Source organism: Sceloporus occidentalis, unplaced genomic scaffold (genome assembly GCF_023333645.1).
Source record: "Sceloporus occidentalis isolate IW3139 unplaced genomic scaffold, rSceOcc1.0.p SCAF_25, whole genome shotgun sequence".
In the NCBI taxonomy this organism is placed as follows: domain Eukaryota; kingdom Metazoa; phylum Chordata; class Lepidosauria; order Squamata; family Phrynosomatidae; genus Sceloporus; species Sceloporus occidentalis.
In genome coordinates this window covers 3,734,480-3,755,162 of record NW_028317005.1, presented here as the reverse complement: position 1 = coordinate 3,755,162, position 20,683 = coordinate 3,734,480, and the positions used below count along the sequence as shown (strand labels likewise).

The following is a 20,683-nucleotide window of genomic DNA, read 5'->3' as shown; positions in this document are numbered from 1 at the left end:
ATTTCGAAGCCGCTCTCCCGGCCGAGCGCCCGAAAAAATTCACAAACAGCTGGTCCGAGGTACGGATGGAGGAGGTACGAGCAATATAAATCTCTAAAGCCCGTTTTACATCCAACGTGTGCCATGCAGACTCTTCAGGAGAGGAAGGAGACGGGAAAAAAGTGGGCAGAATCAAGGGCTGATTGAGACTGGACCTGGAAATCACCTTAGGGAGAAATGAGGGTTTGACATGTAGAACAACCTTATCCTCATGAAAAATGGTGAACTCAGGAGAGGAAGAAAGAGCTTGGATTTCTCCAATTCTCCTAGCCGAGGTAATAGCCACCAGAAAAATCGTCTTCAGCGAAAGCAGCTTAAGGGACACTTCCTCCAGAGGTTCGAAAGGCGCTGAACAGAGAGCATGAAGAACAAGGGAAAGATCCCATGATGGAAAAACAGACCTCCTAGGAGGACGACGAATAAGGGCGGCCTTAAAAAAACGTCTAATAAGCACGTGAGATGCCAAATCCGAGAGAAAAAAATGACTAAGGGCCGAAATCTGCCCCTTAAGGGTCGAGACACTAAGGCCCAAAGCCAGACCCTCTTGCAAAAACTGAAGGATGGAGTTGATGGACAGAGGGAAAATCGAACGATTCTTGTCGGAGCACCACAGGAGGAACTTGGTCCACACCCGCAAATAAATTCTGGAAGTAGAAGACCTGACTGAAGACAGAAGAAAATTAGACATATCTTCGTCCAGACCCTGGTAACTCAAAATCAGCCTTGCAACAGCCAGGCTGTCAGACGGAAGACCGACGTTCTCCAGAAGCTGGGACGAAATCGGCAGTTCCCAATAGGAGACGGTCAACTGCCTGAGGAGGACAAACCAACTCCTGTTGGGCCAGTACGGAAGGATGGCCAAAACCCTGGCTTTGTCGAAACGAATCTTCTGCAGCACGCGAGGAATCAGAGCCACCGGCGGGAAGACGTAGGCCAACCGGAAATTCCACACCATGGACAGACCGTCCAGGACATGCGGCGAATCCCATCTGTTGAGAGACGCAAACACCGGAACCTTGCGGTTTAGACGAGTCGCCATCAAATCCACTTCCGGAAGACCGAAACGTGCCACCAACGTGCAGAATGTTTCTGGGGTCAAGGACCACTCCGTCTGAGACCATTTTGACCTGCTTAAATCGTCTGCGATTAAATTGTAGCGGCCTCTGATATGAGTCGCCGAAATATCCGACAAATGAAGCTGGGCCCATTCCATAATCACTGCACACAGAATCTGAAGACTCCGTATCCGCGTCCCACCTTGTTTGTTGACATAGGCGACGGCCGATGCGTTGTCCGATTGGATCTTTACCGCCTGCCCCTCTATGAAGGGCCTGAAGGCCAGGAGTGCCTGAAGAACAGCCTTGAGCTCTCGGAAATTTGAAGAGCGGGCCGCATCCACTGGAGCCCAATCTCCTCTTCGAAAAAGGGAACCTAAATGGGCTCCCCATCCGCGGCCGGAGGCATCTGTAGTGAGAATGATCCAACTTCTGGGACGGAAAGAGAGACCTCTTGTGAGATGGGTCGACTGTTTCCACCAATTTAAGTGGGACAGGACCTGGCCACTTATTGTGAAGGACGAATCCAGGTCCTCTTCTTGCTTGGACCAGCTTGAGAGAATCTGCCACTGCAAGGGACGAAGCTGACACCTTGCCCAAGGTACTGCCGGGATGGAAGCAGTTAGCAGACCCAAGACGCTCATAGCCTTCCTGACCGAGCAAGTTGGACACCTTTGAAGTGCTGCAATTTCCCGTCTTATCTTTATCTGCTTGGGACGTGGAAGATAGACGCAAAGGGACCTTGAGTCCACCAAAAAACCCAGGAACAGAATCTTGGAAGAAGGGATAAGGTAAGATTTTTGCTTGTTTATCAACCAGCCGTGTTGTTCCAAAAAGTTCATTGTTGTGGACAGATCTAGTAACAATTTTTCCCGGGAAGCTGCCATGATCAGCCAGTCGTCCAGGTAAGGAATGATGGAAATATTCTGTTCCCTGAGGTGCGAAGTCAACGGACAAAGAATCTTTGTAAAAACTCGTGGGGCAGATGCCAGACCGAATGGAAGGGCCTTGAATTGATAATGATGCACCCTCTGATTGACCCGTAGAGCAAATCTCAGAAACTTCCTGGATGCCTCGGCTATGGGGACATGAAGATAAGCGTCCTTTAGGTCTAAGGTGACCATCAAATCTCCCTCCTTTAAGACCTGAGTGACTGAGGCGATACTCTCCATCCGAAAATGCTGATAGGGAATGCAGCGGTTGACAGTCTTTAGGTCCAAAACCGGACGAAGGGAGCCGTCCGGCTTCGGCACCAGAAATAACCTGGAATAGACTCCTTGAAACCTGTGGAGAACAGGGACCTGCTCTATAACTCCCTTTTCCAAAAGCTTCATGCTTTCTGAGAACAGCATCAAATTCTTTGTTACCAAGGGGTAAGATGAAATCTGGAAATGGCGGACCGGAGGACGAAAGAACTCTATCCTGTAACCATGAGAAATAATGCGTCGAATCCACGGATTTTGCGTGGTCTGTTCCCAGGAGAGACTGAAATGCTGCAGGCGACCTCCTACTTTGTCAGAATTTCCTTTTGTCCTGCTTTCTCGGCCGGTCTTGGAATTTCTTATCTCCAAAGGGCCCACGAAAATTCTGAGATCTAGCGGATTGGAGAAAAGGCCTCGGGTTCCTATATGGATATCTACGACTCCACCTAGGTCTTCTATCCTGTGGTAAGGCTCTCTTAGTATCAGAAATCTGTTTTATAAGGTCTTCCAAAGGTGCACCAAACAACTTCTTCTTTTCCAAAGGTAAGTCACAGAGAGCCGCTTTTGAGGCGGAATCAGCCGTCCAAGACCGTAACCACAGGGCTCTGCGCGACACAGAAGACAAAGCCATGTTCTTGGCTGATAACTTCAGAGATTCATGCGCCGAATCCACAAAAAAACTGTTAGAGAGCTTTAAGTTCTTTAAAAGCCTAGAAATCTCCGAGTCGGAATCATCCGCAAGACGATCCTGCAAAATCTGAATCCACATGTGCTGGGCTCTAGCCACCGCTGCACTGGATACCGCCACCTTACATTGAGCTCCTGCAGCCTGAAAAATACGCCTGCACGAAGTTTCCGCTCTCCTGTCCATGGGGTCTTTAAGCCCGGACGCCTCACCAATAGGGAGAGTAGTCTTTTTAGAGAGCTGGGCCACTTGTACGTCCACTTTGGGGGGCTCATCCCAGGAATATTCCCCTTGAAGCCTGAACAGCTGCTTAAACTGTTTTGAAATGAAAGCTCGCTTCCCAGGGTGCTTCCATTCCCTGGCAATAAGGTCATCCACTTTAGGCAGGACAGGGAAACCCTTAATTCTTCCTATATCATCCTCCAGGAGTAGGCGAGACACCTCCTTGGTGAACTTACGGAGGTCGTGGGGAGGAAAAACCATCTCATCCTCCGAACTGTCACTTGATGAGGACTTAGAGGACCGGGAGATCTCACCCAAGGAAAGGTCAGATGGAGAGGAAGACCTGGACCTCTTGCGCTTGTGAGCTGACCCACTCTTAACTTTCTCCTGGGTCTGAGCCGCGGAGAACTGAAACGCCTCAAATGTCTGCGCCAAATTTTCCTGGAACCACCCAAGGAACGATTGCAGGTCTTTACGCTTCTCAGAAGCAAGCTGTTCAGCAGAGCAGGAGTTACATAATTTTTTCCTGCAGCCATCGGGAAGCGGAGTAGCACATTCAGCACATGTAAAATGCTTAGCTTTAGCAGTGGCTTTTTTGGGAGCTGGAGCAGGTCTCTTATCCTTATCCGGATTTTCTGACGGCACTGGACTAGACATCTGATAAAACAAAAGCAAGTATAAAAGAAATGTTTTTTTTTTTTGTTTTTTTTTGGAGGGAAGAGGAAAAGAAAGAGCAAAGATAAATAAATATCTTACCCTAACCTCCTCTGAACCGTGTGGGGGGGCTGGTGACACGGTTGCACTGTACTGACGAAAGCTCCAGCAGTCAGACAGGCAAAGCGCATTATAAGCAATTTAAAATTGCCGCCCTCCGGAAGATCCGACTCGCGCATGCTCAGTAGCATGATCGGATCTTCGGTGGAACGCAACGACACCCGGGCGTGCGTTCCACCAAACTGCGCATGCTCCCGCTTCCTGAACATCAAAAGGAAGACTCACCACATCCTCCGTAACGCGAACCGCTACGGAGGGACGACCCCTCTCTGCTCACCACCCGGGGAGCAATCGGAGGCAACGAAACCCCCAGGCAGCAACCCGTGCGCCTCACCAGCTTGCCGAAAATGTCCGGACCTGACGATTCCACCTGTCCGTCCCTGAAAGGGACAAGAAAAGAACTGATTCTCTTCGAGAGGTCCCGGGTTTTATGGGTAAGGAGGAGGGGCTCTGGGCAATTTAACTCTTTACTCTCTTTAGATTCTACTTGTCCCTAGGAAAGAACATTACCCCACTGGTACTGCCACTGTATGCCAGGAAAATATACCTAAATTGCCCCACGCAAGCTAAGATCTGTAGGGCACGTTGTGATAAAATCACTCCACGAAGATGTTGGACTCATACTAAAGGACAGGGAAGATTTAGAAGCATTGTTCACTCTTTTGACCACTAGATGGCAAGTTCTCTTGCTTTGCAATAATGATTGTATATTTTTTTCTGTAGTATAAATATATAATGTACTCCACAAAATTACAATACTGACTAATATACATACCTGGGAACTCTCCTGGGAGAAGCACCGCTTCTCTGTGTGACAACACTCTAATCCTTCAGGTCGTGAGAGCGGGGTCTTGACATGCCCCACACCCCGGCCATTTCCCCTTTAAATGTGGGTGTTTCCTGTGATGTCAATGGGCCTACCCACCAACATCTGAGGGGCCGCCCACCGACATCAACGGGAGTTCCAGCCACTCAAATTTAACACTTTTGTAATGAAATGCACCAATAGAGACATCAGTCATGGTACTGCTCAATGTCCATAGCCTTTCCATGAAATAATTCTTTAATTATGGCCCTTCTCACCTGTTGTTTCTGTAAGCTGAATGGTTATGTTATACACCACTTGTTTTGTCCTGTTTACCCATTGTACAGCACTGCGGAATATGATGGCATTATGCAAAACAATAAATAATAATGACGTCACTGATAGGCTGTCGCATAAAAACTGAAACGGCTCCTTCAGAGGTCGCTAAAATGTATTTGCTAAGCATACTAGAAAAGGCAATTAGGATATTTTTTCTTCTTCTAGAACAACATCTTCAAATTGAGTGCTTTCATTTCAATTGTTCTTTTACCTCATTAAAGCCGAGTTTAGTGGCCATACCTTATTGTCTGTGGTGCTAGCTATTTATTTGGATTTATAATTATAGATGAGATCCCAGGCACTATACAGCGTTTCCTTGGAAATGCGAGAATTTAATATTAAATTGTGATTTATGATTTATGTAATAATGTCTGTTTAAACAGACTTTAAAGACCTTTTGGTTGGGTAAACTAGGACAAGATGACCAGGAACTCTATTTTTCACCACAGTACTTTCTACAGAAATGAGGATATACTTTCAGGTCCTACCAATGGTATCATACCCAAAATGAATCTCAATGTATGCCCGGTTCAGCAAAGGAAACTGTATAGGAGGTCTAAAGAAACACAGAGTCTCTAAATGCCACCTAAAGTCACCTAAATTAGCTGGCCCTGTATAATGAATACTTCAATATGTTAGAAGAAACTGAACAAAGAATGCACTAAACAGAAGCTCACTAGGGTTGGTTATATATAAAATTTAGTGAAGTGAGAAAGCTGAAACACAACACTCCTGCCTACACTATGTTTAGTGAATAAACCTCTAAGACTTTTAAGGCATACCCATATGAGAAAGATAGTGAGGGTTAACAGGAACACATGTTAAGCAGATTAGAAGTGTTGCGGAGGGAAATGGCATTGGCTGCCTTTTTATTTCTCGCTCTGGATGTTAATTCCTGTCCAGGACCAAAAATTTAATGTTTCCTTCGGTTTTAAACACTCTTACAAGAAGAGCTCGTTGAGGAAAACGTTCCATCTGTGAGCAGTGGGGAGACAGAGCCATCCATTCAGACGTGTGACACGATTTGCATTTCTAAAGAGAAATTCAGAATCACATTTTGAAACCCCTTCCAAAGTACATTTCACGCTCCCTGCTCACAGGCAAATTATTTGGCTTCAGTCATGCTGGGAGGACAATAATTTAGCTGTCAATGTTCATCTTTATTAAATACCTTCATTAAAATAATTACTTAATTTCTATGACTTGCCTTATAAAGTCATGAATAGTGCCTTTTTTATTGTAAAGCAGTATGGCGTAAAATAAAACAGTTCAGCTTGTATTTGGCAAAATATACTTATTTGTAAAATAGTTTTTTAAAAATGTACAGTAAATAATGAATAATGTAGATGATCATATAATCACAAGATAATGAAACAGAAGCAGTGACTTGTCCAGGCCTTGGCCAACTACAAAACCAAGGAAGATCACCCTCTTGGGCGATCAACCCCATGATGTCCAGTTGCACCACTTACTTACACTATAGATCAACCCAGACCACACACTTTCACTAACATACTCAGACATGTGTTCACACACATACCCAGACACACACTAACATAGACAAAGACACATGTTTACACACTAAGACATCCACATACACTAACATACCCACACAATACATACCAAGAAACATGTTCACACAGTGACGTATCCCCACAAGCACATACTAACATATTTAGAAACGCATGCTAATGTACCTAATGTCACATGTTCACATACCAACATACTCACACACACTAATACACCCAGACATACACACACATATCTAGTCACACACGAACATTCTCAGACCTTTCGACATCGCAAGTTGTCGTGCTCCTCTGACGGGTCACGCAACGCAATGTTGAATGACCCTTCTCAACCCTGTCTCCTCCTGGAAGTTTGGGAAATAAAGAGGTACGTCCGGGTGTCAGGACTCACCTCTTTATCCCTAGTCATGGAGCATGCCTCAGTCTTTCACGGGAGGGGATGGACCCATTCCCCCCTGCAGATCACATATGGGCCACCCATCGATGTCTGCTGGACCGCATTTGGCCTGCATGTTGGACGTCCCTGCCATGGAGACTGTGTCGGCTCAACACAGACTCTATAGACTGCATTAAAGCACAGGACATCATATTTTGGCACATGATCTTAAAGGTGTACACTGCCTTTTAATTCATTCAGGATGGCGACTGCAGAGGGGGGCACTGCCCTAGACCCAATCCAAGGTAAATACACCACTGAGAAGAACCTAGTATATTTTTCATGTAGCACGAATTATAATATCTAGAATATCAATGAGGTAACACCATTTCAATGACAGGAGCATAAATATTATTAAGGTGGTGATGGGGTTTCGTTTGACCCCGGAACTCTCTCGCCATATCCGTACTACTATGCCCTTTCGGTGGAAAGTAGACTGCATTAAATATTTAGGAGTCCGTATCCCTGCGGCTTTGTCTAAGATTAAGGATCTCAATTTTGATCCCCTCCTGTGCACCCTCCTAGCTGATTTGCACCGGTGGGCTTTCCCTCATGTGTCCTGGTTCGGGAGGGTCAGTGTTCTGAAGATGAACATTCTTCCCCGCTTTTTGTATTTTTTTCAAACCCTACCTATCTTTCTTCCCCGCTCCTATTTCCGTAAATGTCATGGGGCTTTTCTCCGCTTCATATGGAAGGGCAGGCCGCCGAGACTTTCTTTCTCTTATCTGACGAGACCTAAGACGCAGGGAGGGTTGGGTCTCCCTAACCTGGAACTTTACTGGCGGGCGGCTCACCTACGGCGTGTTGTTGAGTGGTCAGTTGGGGCAAATCGCCTTTGGGTATCCGTTGAGGCTGCTGCTATATCTTGCCCGACTGCTGCCCTCCCTTGGGTACCTAATCCACAGCGCTGCGTAGTGCAAGCTCCCCATCCCCTAATTGGCCCCACTCTGAAGGCTCTTGGTCATGCAATGCGGCCGGGGGGTCTTGTGTCTGTTCCTTCCCCCTTGCTTCCCATCACTGGCAATCCGGACTTCCCTCCGGGTAGGGATATTGCTCGCCTGGCGCCCTTGGCGCTTGCTGAAGTCTCTGTTTTACGGGTGTGCCATGTGACACGCGGCTCGGCTCTTAAACCCTTGGCGGAGCTGACGGGGACTGTACATAACTCCTTTTTGACCCTTTTCCTCTACCACCAACTTAAGCATTTTCTTTCCTCGTCCGGGGCTCTCGCTGGGGGTGCATGCTCTCCCACCGCTTTTGAACGACTTTGTCTCGAACCCCGAGAACCCCCTCACCTGCTCTCTGTTCTTTACGCCCTTCTTCTTGCACCGGTGGTCATCACTAAACCTTACTACTTCAGCCTTTGGGAGAGTGATCTGGGACTAGCCCTTTCTATGGAGGATTGGGAGAGGATGCTCATGATTGTACATAAAGGGACCGTATCCAGTAGGGTGCAGGAAACCCTTTTCAAAATTGCTACCCGGTGGTATAAGGTTCCCCTTGATTTACATAGATTCCTGCCCCAAATTTCTCCACTCTGCTGGCGTTGTAACTCCCATCCGGGCTCCCTTTTCCACATATGGTGGGATTGCCCTGTTATAAAGCCCTTTTGGAATGCGGTAGCTGTGGTAATTCGGGAAGTGTCGGACCCTACATTCATGGCCGCACCGGCCTCTATCCTGTTGCATTATAACAAAATTCCGTACCATACCTATAAGGGATCTATCACATTCCATTTGATTAATGCTTCCCTCACCACCCTTCCGAGATCCTGGAAGTCCGTCAACCCCCCTTCTCTTGCTGCCTGGTTCGATAGGGTAGAATTTATTTATCAGATGGAGATCCTCTCCGGAGCCTCTGGGGGGCGGGATCATACGGTAGAGCTCAAGTGGTTCTATTGGCGCTCCTATATTTCCTCCCTGGAGGATCGCCCTGTTCCTCCTCTGCTGTAGGTATACGTTGGCAGGTTCCTTATCTCTCCTCTGATCTCTGTTCATGAGCCATTTTCTTGTTTTCTTATCCTTATTTTGACTTTGTACCACCCACGGTCTGGTTTGGTTTATTTTTATTTTTATTTTAGACCACTTTGGTCTTCGTTGTTGTCCGCTCCGTACGACCATTGCGTAGCTCTATGCCTTTGACACATGTCTTTCTGATTATGTATGCTCAAGGTGCTCAGCTGTTATTTGCAACTCGCCCGAAACATTTTCACCGGATTACATCTGTAACGATGGCTACTGACTCTGCTGTTTTTTGTTGATATGCTCTGTACCTTTTATCACTGTGCCTTACCATTACTGTGACATTGTGCATTGTCATGTTTCGCTTTCAATAAACGGAGAATTGAGAAAAAAAAAAAATATATTATTAAGGTGGGAGGCCAGACCCTGCCTGTTAATACCGTATTTGCTCGATTATAAGACGACCCCCCAAAATCTGAATATTAATTTATGAAAAAAAGAAAAACCCTGAATATAAGACGACCCTATAGGAAAAAAGTTTTACCAGTAAATGTTAATTCATGTAAACTATGTGAACAATTGTTTGTTAATAAAAGCTATGACTGAGAAAAATATTTTGTTTTTATTTCCTTTTTTTCCCAATCTGCCCCCCCATTAATGCACATCTGCCCCTAGGCTTGTCACTCTGCCCCAGAAATGCCTTATACCCCATATATGCCACTGTGCCCCATGATATGCCTTTTAACCCTCCCTCTAAATGCCACTGTGCCCCATGATATGCCTTTTAACCCTCTATATGCCACTGTGCCCCTTGATATGCCTTTTGACCCCCTATGTGCCACTCTACCTCTAGAATTGCCTTATACCCCTATATGCCACTCTGGCATTTAGGGGGTTAAAAAGGTTAAAAAGCATATTGTGGGGCAGAGTGGCATATAGGGAGGTTTAAGGCATTTCAGGAGGCAGAGTGGCGTATAGAGGGTTAAAAGGCATTTCTGGAGGCAGAGTGGGGTGGCATTAAGGGGGTTAAAAGGCATTTCACAGAGCACTCTGCCTCCAGAAATGCCTTATGCCCCCATTTAACACTCCCTCCTCCAAACTTACCGGTGCTTCTGAGTACCCGGTGCTTAGTCTGGGCAGCGTGTAGAGTTCTACGCGATTCGCGTTCACAACTTTCGCTTGAGCCCGGACTAAGCAGTGGGTACCCAGAAGCACTGGTAAGTTTGGGGGGAGCATAACACAGGAGGATCCAGGTCCCATGCATCGCTGCAGGGGATCTGGATCTTAGTCTCATAGTCAGAACTATTTGAGGTCTGATTATAAGACGACCCCGATTATAAGACGAGGGGATTTTCGTCTTATAATTGAGCAACTACCATGCCATATGCTAAATTCTGAAGTAAGTGAAGTGAGAAATAGAACTTTAGCCTACTTTGCATACAACTTTTAAGAAACAGAGTTATTCTAAACAGATTATTTCATTAACAAGTAAAGAAAGGGCAAGCAGAAATACTACTTGCTAAATACTATTTTTTTAATCATGGTGCAGGGCAGTTTATTGATCCATTTGGCATTCTACATCCACATTACACTGGCATAACTGCTCAATCAGTCTTTTACCAATATCCAATACCAATATTGCCCTTTATACTTAACCCCTTTTGTTTCATTATAAACAAACTAAAACCTAAGATATGTTCTTTTTAATGCCCGACTCAAATATAATTAAATGTTGGTTTATTGGTATTACAGCAATCAGCTCGGATGTTTGACAAAAAGTTCAAGGTTCATCCATTATTAGCAAGACTACATAGAGCTAAACAATTTTACTAGGGTACACCAAACGGCCCCACGTTTGTAATATATAGACTGCCAATTAAATTATCCCGCAGAATACTATCTTAAATATAAAACATCAGTTTATTAATCCATCAATATACTTTGTCCGCTGGGCAAGGCATCATAGCGATACAATGTCTTCAATACAGTTTTTAAAGAATAAGGATATGCACAGAAGAGGACACTTATGGTCCAGCAGCCCAGAAGCATTTTAATCGGAAGACACTGATTATTTAAGCTGCACAAAATCATATGTATAAAAATATCTCTAGCTAAATGTGAAAAGCTGTACATGTTTTCACGCAGCAATAATGTGATACGACATCAATGTACACAATCTACATTTTTTAGTCAGTCTTACATAGTTAGTAAAGTTGTAAAACATCCATCATTTTCAACTTTTCCAAAAAATCCCCCGGAAAAAAAAGTTTAAGCAAACAGAATTTAGTCAGCCTCTTTTATTGTTAATATCGAAAGAACAGCATTTTTTAACTTACCCAATCACAAAGCAAGAGATAGCAGTCCCCAAAAAAGCATATGTCAGAATAGTTCCCAAGTTTCGGAAGAAATGTCTCTGGATGAACAAATGATACATACAAATATTTTAATAGGTCCAGACAAATTAATATAGTAATATATGATGTTTTTAAAGAATAAATACTATAATGAGATGTTACCAGTTTGCTGCCTTGCACCAAAAAAAAGAGGGCAAAGCTTGACAGCGGCCACCAGTTAAGACGTGAGCTGCTGTTACACAGACCGTTTCTGACATCACACAAGTTAATTGTGGCATCATACATTAATCACACTGCAGCCACCTGTGTGGCATTGCTCAGTAATGTCAGTAATATAATGAATCCATGTTAATAATGAAAACACGTTAATGGCAGAATCATATCATACTCTTCATGATGTGCAGAAATATCACTAACACAAAATGGTCCAGCTTTATGGCTGGAAGGATTTTTTACATTTAATAAAAAAATATTTTGTATTTCTGTAGGGTGATCAATTATATATATTTTTATGGTTTCTGTATGTTCACACTGATTGCTCTCAGCCACATAGATACATGTAGTGACCACTCTGTCGCAGTGCCGAAAACATCATCCCACTGGCCAATCCTACTGACCACTCTCAACGAAAAAAATGTTAGCTACGAAAGGTGAGGCCATGTAAGGTTGGAGATGGGGAGTTAACCTATCAGTTGATAGGCTTCTCTAAAGTGGGTTTTACTGGATTTTTTTAAGGTCTGGAGAGAAGCAGAGAGTCTGATAAGTGAAGGTAGGACAGAGGCAGTCCTTGAGAAGTCTAGTATAAGAGCGAGATGTAGAGAACATCTAAAGATCATCAGATGAGCAAAGAGAACATGTCATCTGAACAAATTACATATTTATTATGAAGAACCAAATCCAGCAAGTTTCTCATAAAAAGAAGGGCTGAATTGACCCTGCATAATTCTTAATAAATATAAAAATTACATCTTTCGAAAAGTCGCTTGTACCTTCTTTAAACTGTACCCAGCGTGGAATATTATAGGAGGCAGAAGCACATTGAAGAAAACCTCTGGGTCAAAAGTCATCTGGTAAAAAAACACACAGCTATTGATGAGATGCAACAGAACATAATCACTGAGGTTTATAATGCAGTACGTTACGACAAAGTATTGGTTACTCAACACAAACATGCCAGAACTTACCTTTCCAATACCTTATGAATTTAGCTTATATTTACAAAACTGCAGACGATGTTTACTTATTACTAGTTTATTTAAGAATGTTTACCGGCAGATAACCACTTATGAGTTACAGGTTACGGGAATCGGGACATATTTTCTTACCTATAGGAAGCCAGGTCAGTCCCCGACTTATCACCGGCATCGACTGCTTTTCCACAGATCCTCTGAATTAAATTGTAAAAACAAGGCGCATGTCTTTAACCGAAGTCTAGCACGTACCATTTAACATGCAAGACTTCCAGGGGAGGAGGCAAGAGATGTCCGCCAATTGACCGTCTACATTACAAAAATTTACTTCCCATTGTTAATGGGAAGTACAAGGACGCTAAATACATAATAAGTACTTGAAGGCCTCCCAGGCCCACTTTACTGTCCGTGCGCATTGCTGCTACTGAAAGGGTTAATGCCAATATGACCTTTTCAGTTGTTCCTAAGCCAATGCTATGTAGAAACATTATTAAACACTCGTCAGCATGAGGTTGTGACACTGGCTTAAAACTTGAGGCTTGGGGTAACCAAGAAATACCATTACATAAGTTATGGTGGGTAAAGGTGATGGAAAACCCTTCCACTATAATTTAGGGGTATGTAGAAGCATTATTAAACACTCATCTACAGACAATGCTATAAGCATTAATGGATCTCGCACTACAGTGAGCAACACATTTGGGGTTACAAAATGACTTTACACGGTTTTAATTGATACAACTACTATATCAATAGAATCTTCCCATGGACTGGATCGATCCTTTTGATTGATGTGATGACAACCCTTTTCTCATTGGGCACCAGAATCACTTATATAAATTGCACAAATAACAGGTTTTGTTTTTTTATTGCTGTGACTTGGGAGCTCACTTTCTCAGACCTACCATCATAAGTTACAGTTCCAAGAACCAGGTATGGTTTGTTCCCAACTGAAGAGATTATGAAATGCAAGCTACTGGAGAACTTCAATGTCAACTAAAGTGTTTTGTTTCTTCAAACTGAACTACTCAGGCCAGATAAATCTCACACGGTTTCGGAATATACAACGAGATAACATGTTAAGGGGTCTTGTTGTTAACCTTGACCGACCTACACAGTAGAATGTATCTGTAACCTCTTGGGGTCAGAATACTTCTTAGAGTTATTGTATATTTGTATTTAATATTGTTGTCCAAACTCAATTTGTTAATTGCTGCTAAGTGTACATTCTTTATTTAAAAAAAAAACTGTTTAAACCAATGAAGAGAAGTAAACTTTTCCCCTCTCATCTGTACTGTAGTTTACACAGTCCATTTCCTTCTTTGTGACAAATATCATCACATGATGTGTCTCAATTCTGCTTGTCAGTGAGGATGGTATGAATTTGCTGATTACGCGTTTTATCTAACTGATGGAGCTCAAAATGACCTCTAGTGTTCTGAGGAAGGATATCAGAGAAAATGAAATGATACATCAATGATACATCTGTCACAACCACTAACACATTAACAATAAGGAGACTTTTGGTGCCATAACTATTCTTTAACCCATAAAGAGCTGCATGCTGAGGATACAACTGGAGGTTCCACAACATTAAAGGAACTTTTCTTATGTACTGTCCTTTCAGAGGCAATCAAGCATGGAGAACAGTAGTGCAAACGCTTTGAGGGCAGCAAACACATTTTTGGATATTCCAATCATGTGAATTCCTTGTTATTTGAAACATGGTGGGACATGAGCATGACCAAACAAGACTCCCCTGCCCCAAGAAAGAGGACAGTGACCCGAGAGGCAAGGCTTTACATGGAGACTCCAGATTTAACCATTGTGTTCCCAGGTATAAAGGGTAGAGAGTCAATATGAACCGTGCTGTTTGTGGCTTGAATAAGAGAGTTGGACAAGCCTGATTCAGATGATTTTTTAACCCAATTAACTTGTTTATTTTAGTAACAGTGGTGAGTGGTTTCTGAGCAGTATTTATACGCAGCACGTTGACATGTGTCTGACCTTTTGTAGCATGGCATTGCCCTGGTGACTGTTGACATTGTTTTTGTTGACTTCGCCCCTGTACTCGTACTCGTAGACTTTGCTGGTGACATTAATGAGAAGCAGTGAAGGGTTGCTTTTCAGGTTTTCACAGCCATAAACAGTTCCGTTTTCCAGTTCAGATGGTTTTGTAGCATAGCGTACAATCAGCCCCATCACCAGGCCTGCAGATGGAAATGCATCAAAATAAACACAGATGGACTGCTGGAATTGTTTTTGGGGTTTTTTTTTAACACTGTTGGGAGTTCTGAACACTCAGAATATTACAGGCATATGTAATACATAAGTAGAAAAAGACTACATTTATACATACAGAATAATTATAGATTTGATATTCACAAGCATCTATATTAAATTATTCAACTAGGAAATGTAACCTACTTTTATTTTGTTCTCCTCTAGTTTACTGGCATCACATCCTTTATATCCTGGGTCTTAAACCGAGTGAAGACTCCAAAAAATAAAGAGAGATCCTTTAACCTCTTAAGAACATAGTTTTTTTTAAACTTTTTGTAACCTGGTGACTGTGGCTGTTTAAACATTTGTGCGGTGTTTGTGTGAGATCATACAGTGGAAGGGGACCGATCGGGAGTACCTGCCAGGGATGGCATTGCCAGAAGGAAATGCCTGAACGGAAAAGCCTACACAAATTTTGGCCCCAACTGTCAGGGGAGAGCCTAGGACCATTTTTGTTGTGACGTATCCCCTACATCACCGGTCCTTAATGGGTTAAAGGTAAATACCATGTAATCATGTATTTAACCTAAATGTATATTGAAGTCAATTTTACATGGAAACCAGTGCCTTTTATAGCACATACATTAGTGTATACATACACGCAAGCAGAAAGTGCGCTTAGATATATAAATTGAATTAAAAAAAAGGAATTGTATCATTCTGCTTGCATGCATCCTATTGGCTGCCATCAGTGACATTGATTTCTGTGAGTCCTTTAATATGCATTCTTCCAATACACAATATTAGGCAGGCGGTCATAATGTTATGGCTGATCGGTGCCATAAAACTATTGTAAATACCGCTATATACGGTATATAATCTGGTCAATGGCCTATACCTTTATAATACTAATCCATTCACTTTCAAAACAAGCATGATATCTATGATAAAATAATGTTAAGTAAATTCAATTAAATATCAACAGCATTATTAGGTGTTCATAATAAGACATATAACTTGAAACCTTAATGTATATGTATGATACATAAATACAGGCATCTCTGGCAATACAAAGCTAAATAGCCATTAGAAATATGTATAATGTTAATGTTTGCATTATAGAATATACAATGTATCAGTAAATTTGCCTTGTAAAGTATCCAAAATTAAACATATAAACATACTCTAAGACATCCCTGGGCACTTTTTAGTTTCTGAAAGATCAATAAAAAGATAACACAACCATTTTAGGAGTCATGGTTACCTGGGTCCTGGGCAAAGCGGGTCCTGCACCAAGGTGCCATAAGGTGGCAGAGTGGGCCCAGCTGGGAGATCAGAAATCTCCCTGGAACAAACTCACAATTAGTTTGAAAAGGCTAGAAAAATATGTCTGTGGCTCAGTCTACACTGACCTCCATATTAGGGTAGATAAGGTTCTTAAGTATGTCTCACACACACAGAAACTATATAGCTATGGATAATGTATATTATATATTACACATCATGGATAGAGCATATGGTGTGTGGTAAGTGGTAGGGCAGGCAGTCATGCGGTTAGTATACCTACAGCCACCTATGTATGCCACAAAAAATGTTTTTTCACCTAGGTGCAGGTCCCCAAATCTCATCTTGGTCCTAGAATTTGTCCACTCCTGGGGGGGGGGGGGGGGACCACAATCCTATCCAATATAACATTTATCCAATATAATAACTGATTGGAATAATCAAAAAAGCTATTCCCGTTAGCTGAAGTCACACTGCTTGTTTCTGCAATGTGTCGCCAAGGAGTGAAATGTTAATAATTTGTGTTTTCTCTGTCTGTTAGGAAATAAGACCATGTTCCTCATGCTGCATTCTATTTCAAAGTGGTCACAAATGAGATATGACACAGTCAAGTGATAATTGACAAGAAAGGAGCAAGAATGCTGACAAAACCACTTAGCTCAGCTGAAGATTTATCCCTATGCTTGGTGAAACAGTTCTTGCAGTAATCTGAAAGATGTTGGCTCAGCTCCAAACCTTTCAAAATGGCAATTTGACAATAAGATGCTGAGTGCTCTGGAGATTTAAGGCTCAGACAGGTATCCAGACTTTATACCTTAAGGTGGCTGAATAAATGTTTTTCTCCGGTAATATACTTTCTGAACATAGCCTGGGTAAACGTACATCACAGAATTCGTTATCTGTGAAAAGGTTATAAATAACAGGAAGCAGCTGAAAACGCGCCTCGACACTCTATGTCTTCCCCTTATCCTACTCAGAAAAAAACAACACTCAACAGAATATAAAATACAAAAGTATATTAATTATATAATCTGGTTGTTGTGGGTTTCTGTCCTTTAGAGTTTAATGTTTTTTTAACGAGGAGAACTGAAATGCGAACAATCACTTCTTTGTCGACACTCGCTGTTTTGTCCAAAGCAAGTTGTGTTACTGCGCTAGTCGTAACAAAGGCCTGAAGTTAGTTAGAACTTCTACTCCAAGTTTCAACTATTTTTATAACATGATAAGGTCACTTGAGCAGGGCTTCCTCAACGTTTTTTCCAAATTGTTATGTTGTGCTACTTGTTATGTCCTATTTGTCCATTATATACCTCTTTGGAATATGAAGACGCTATAAAGATCAATCAATAATAACGCTACAAATAAAAACATTTATTATACATATATGTCCAATGCTGGCTGTGAAGATGCAGCAGCGAAGCAGGCTTAGGCACTGCACTGAAGTTCTGACCAAGCTCCAGGTCCCAGCTACTCTTCCCCTCTTGTGCCCTGTTCTTTGTTGCTGTCAATATAATGAGGTTTATTCACTAAAGTGGGCTTTGGCATGAGGGTTGTGGTCTCAACCTACTGAATTTATCACACACATGATGAAAGGCCATCCCTGTGAAGTTTCTCCTACAAGACTGGGCTTAACTGGCCCTGTATACTGCATAAAGCGAAGTTTTTTTTTTGTTTTTTTTTTGGTGTTTTTTTTTAACATAATCTCAACAAATGAAGAATGATGGAAATTAAATGAATTGGGGGGGATTCTCTGTAAAAGTATTTACATCACTATTCATATATAATTACCACTGCAGTGATGTCACAATATCCCTATGTCATAATATCCCTATTTCAATTAAACCCAAGGATTTTTTTTAGTGAGAACTGATGCTCATTGACTCAGCATGTTATTATTTTTATTTTATTTATACAACGCCGACAGTTACGCAGCACTTAAACCAATAAACAGAAGAGGGTCCTGCTTGCAAGACTACAACCTAGCACATGTTATTCAGTGCCAGGCTGTCCAAGATGGTTTTCTCTACTGATATTTTTTGATATTGAAATGATGCCAGTTGTACCACTGATTATGAGCATTCAATGCCATCACCATTAGGGTGAAACGACTGTGAAGAGCATTGTCACCATGCTACATATACGGTGACTTTCACATGGAACCTCCATTAATGTGGCAGAAACCAGACATGGGAAACAAGAGCGCACTGTGGACCATATTGCTGAAATGTAAAGATGATATGGAATAAACAGAGTTATAGCATGGAGGGCAGTTGAAAATAGAGGTCTGATATGGAAAAATGGCGGCATGGGGAAATAAGCGTTCACATATAAAAAGAAAGCCTACTCAATAGTGAACCATGAATCAGACAATTGGGTTATACCCTAGTAACCTAGTCAGTTGCCAGCCTAAACCCAGTGCCAGGTCCCAGCACCACCATCACCTGGACACCCAATTACGTGCCCCAAAAGGTTCCTACAGGCCTTGCTTTCAGTGTTTCATGGCAGTGTGCGGCTTTAGAGCTGATGTGATATCCTGGCGCTCACCATCAGTAACTGGCCGCAACCTGTCCGTGTGCCAGGATAGGTTCACCATCTCTGTACTAACACGTAGCATAGGAAGTGGTTTTGTGTGTCAGTTTTGTAAATTGTACTGGAAGATGCATTCAAAACCACATACTTCTCCTGTATAAATAATTAAGGTCAACGCCTGCTTAAAGAAAACGATCAGTAAAACACAGATTGCCACAAAGTTGAGGGCTGTTAACAGAAATTAATCTGGTGTAAAGTTTACAAAGTAATCTTTTCATCATAGCAACCAATGGAATGCTCCAACCAGTAACATCCCTTAGATTGCTATGGCAATAAGAGCCTTTTAAAGACTTTGCAACATAGTTACTTTTACCACATAAACGGTACATAGATAGGTGATGGATAGATAGATAGATTTACCGATATATAAAAGTTAACACACTACCATAGGCAAGGTGCCAAGCTTAACTCTTAAAGTGTCACAGGGTGAGCAATGCATTACCTACCCCCGGCACTCAAACTGTTAATAATTTCCTTTCCTGCGCTGTAAGAGATATCGCATAGGAAGTGGCTGTAATTGTGCTGCGGTTGCAAAATCTACTTATGGGACCATAGAGAAAGCAGGATGGGGCATTGCACATCCATCTTCCTGCTTGTCTTCATCACGCAGGTTAACCCATTAAATAGGAAGTAGCATCGGGTACGCTGCTTTACAACAACTCGCAGGCAATTACTGCATGCAAATACTACTCCTGAAAGGGTTAAAAGATTAATAACGGTTGGTTCTACTTCGGGGTTCCCACACTCACCGTACACCATGGCTCCTCCGGTCTCATGTAGGAACCTAAAGCGACGGTTTTTAAAGAGCCAGATAGTCAAGATAGTTAAGATGAGCAAAAAGTTAAAGACCAGCAGCTCCAAAGCTCCCTGATGCTGAAACAAATCCGAAACCCCCGATGACGTCGACATCTTCTCATCCCACAGCCTCCGGTGATTACACGCTGAATGGAATCGGTGCCCAAATTACCAAGTGTCACATAACGGCACCCGAGGAGGAGCCAGCATCTGCTTGCACAATCCTTGGCAAGCTGCTCGCAGCAGAGGGGCGCGGTGGATGTTGGGAGATGTAGTTCTCTCGCTCGCTTACAATGCAGAATACGTAGGCTCTCTGGAAGACTCTGGACTACAAGGTCCACATGTATCAGCTGACACTCTCATCCTGGAGCAACCAGGTGCTCAGAGACAAGGTGATGTTTACCTGGCATTTGAGGGCAAACCTCCCCTTCAGTCATGTCAGGCTCTGGGAAATGGCAGCACTCTTTTTTTCCCAAGAGATAATTTATGGTGGATGTTATGCAGTCATTTATAAGCTTGTTTGGAGGAACACTGAAATCCTAATGATTGTGCCATTAAGACAAGGACAGGCTAAGATGAATGGCCCAGTTAAAAAAAAAAAAAAAGATCACATACTTGCATTAAAAAGAAAACAAAATCAAAGTCAGTAAACCAGAGACATTTATTTAAACAAAGTATAACAAGTACCCCCAACTTGCTGTCTATTCCTATACCTGGGAACAGAGCCGGCCTTAGGTGTTCAGGCGCCCTGTGCGGACTACTTCTCTGGCGCCCCCCTCGACAAAAAAGAAAAAATCTGGTAACAAACAAGTATTTTTAATTAGAGACTTTTTATGTGCGAGTGCAAACAAGTACAATGATATATAACTGGAAATACTGGTAGCAATCATGCACATTAAATACATTAAATATAGGAAAAAAACTATCTTTGCAACAAAAACATTTTTCCTTTAAATATTGAAAAAATTGGACCCTAGGAAATTAATTATTTTGCACCCCCTCCACGCTCCCTAGCATGCATTCACTCCCTCTGCTCCCACACCAAAAAAATATATATATTTGCCACACTGACTGCAGATTAGGAGAAGACTGTGAGAGTCAGTGCAGTCTCCCCTCTTTCTGACCCTACCGTGACATTGAGAGGTCCTCTCCTCCGTAATCATCTTTGCTCCATTTCTTCTAGATTGTAAATTTGCGGGCAGAG

The 20,683-nt window shown here is 42.6% G+C and overlaps 1 protein-coding gene across 1 annotated transcript in view; it reads right to left on the bottom strand.

Moving 5' to 3' along the window:
- LOC149300270 (sodium/hydrogen exchanger 9-like) overlaps nt 1-19,593 on the bottom strand; it is a 261,467-nt gene extending 241,874 nt beyond the window's left edge. The window contains exons 1-4 of the mRNA XM_089485270.1: nt 19,434-19,593; nt 14,596-14,798; nt 12,388-12,465; nt 11,381-11,457 (exon numbers count right to left, since the gene is read on the bottom strand). Of these exons, the coding sequence (XP_089341396.1) occupies nt 11,381-11,457; nt 12,388-12,465; nt 14,596-14,798; nt 19,434-19,593 (518 nt within the window). The remainder of the gene's footprint in view (nt 1-11,380; nt 11,458-12,387; nt 12,466-14,595; nt 14,799-19,433) is intronic.
- Nucleotides 19,594-20,683: the final 1,090 nt, after the last annotated feature.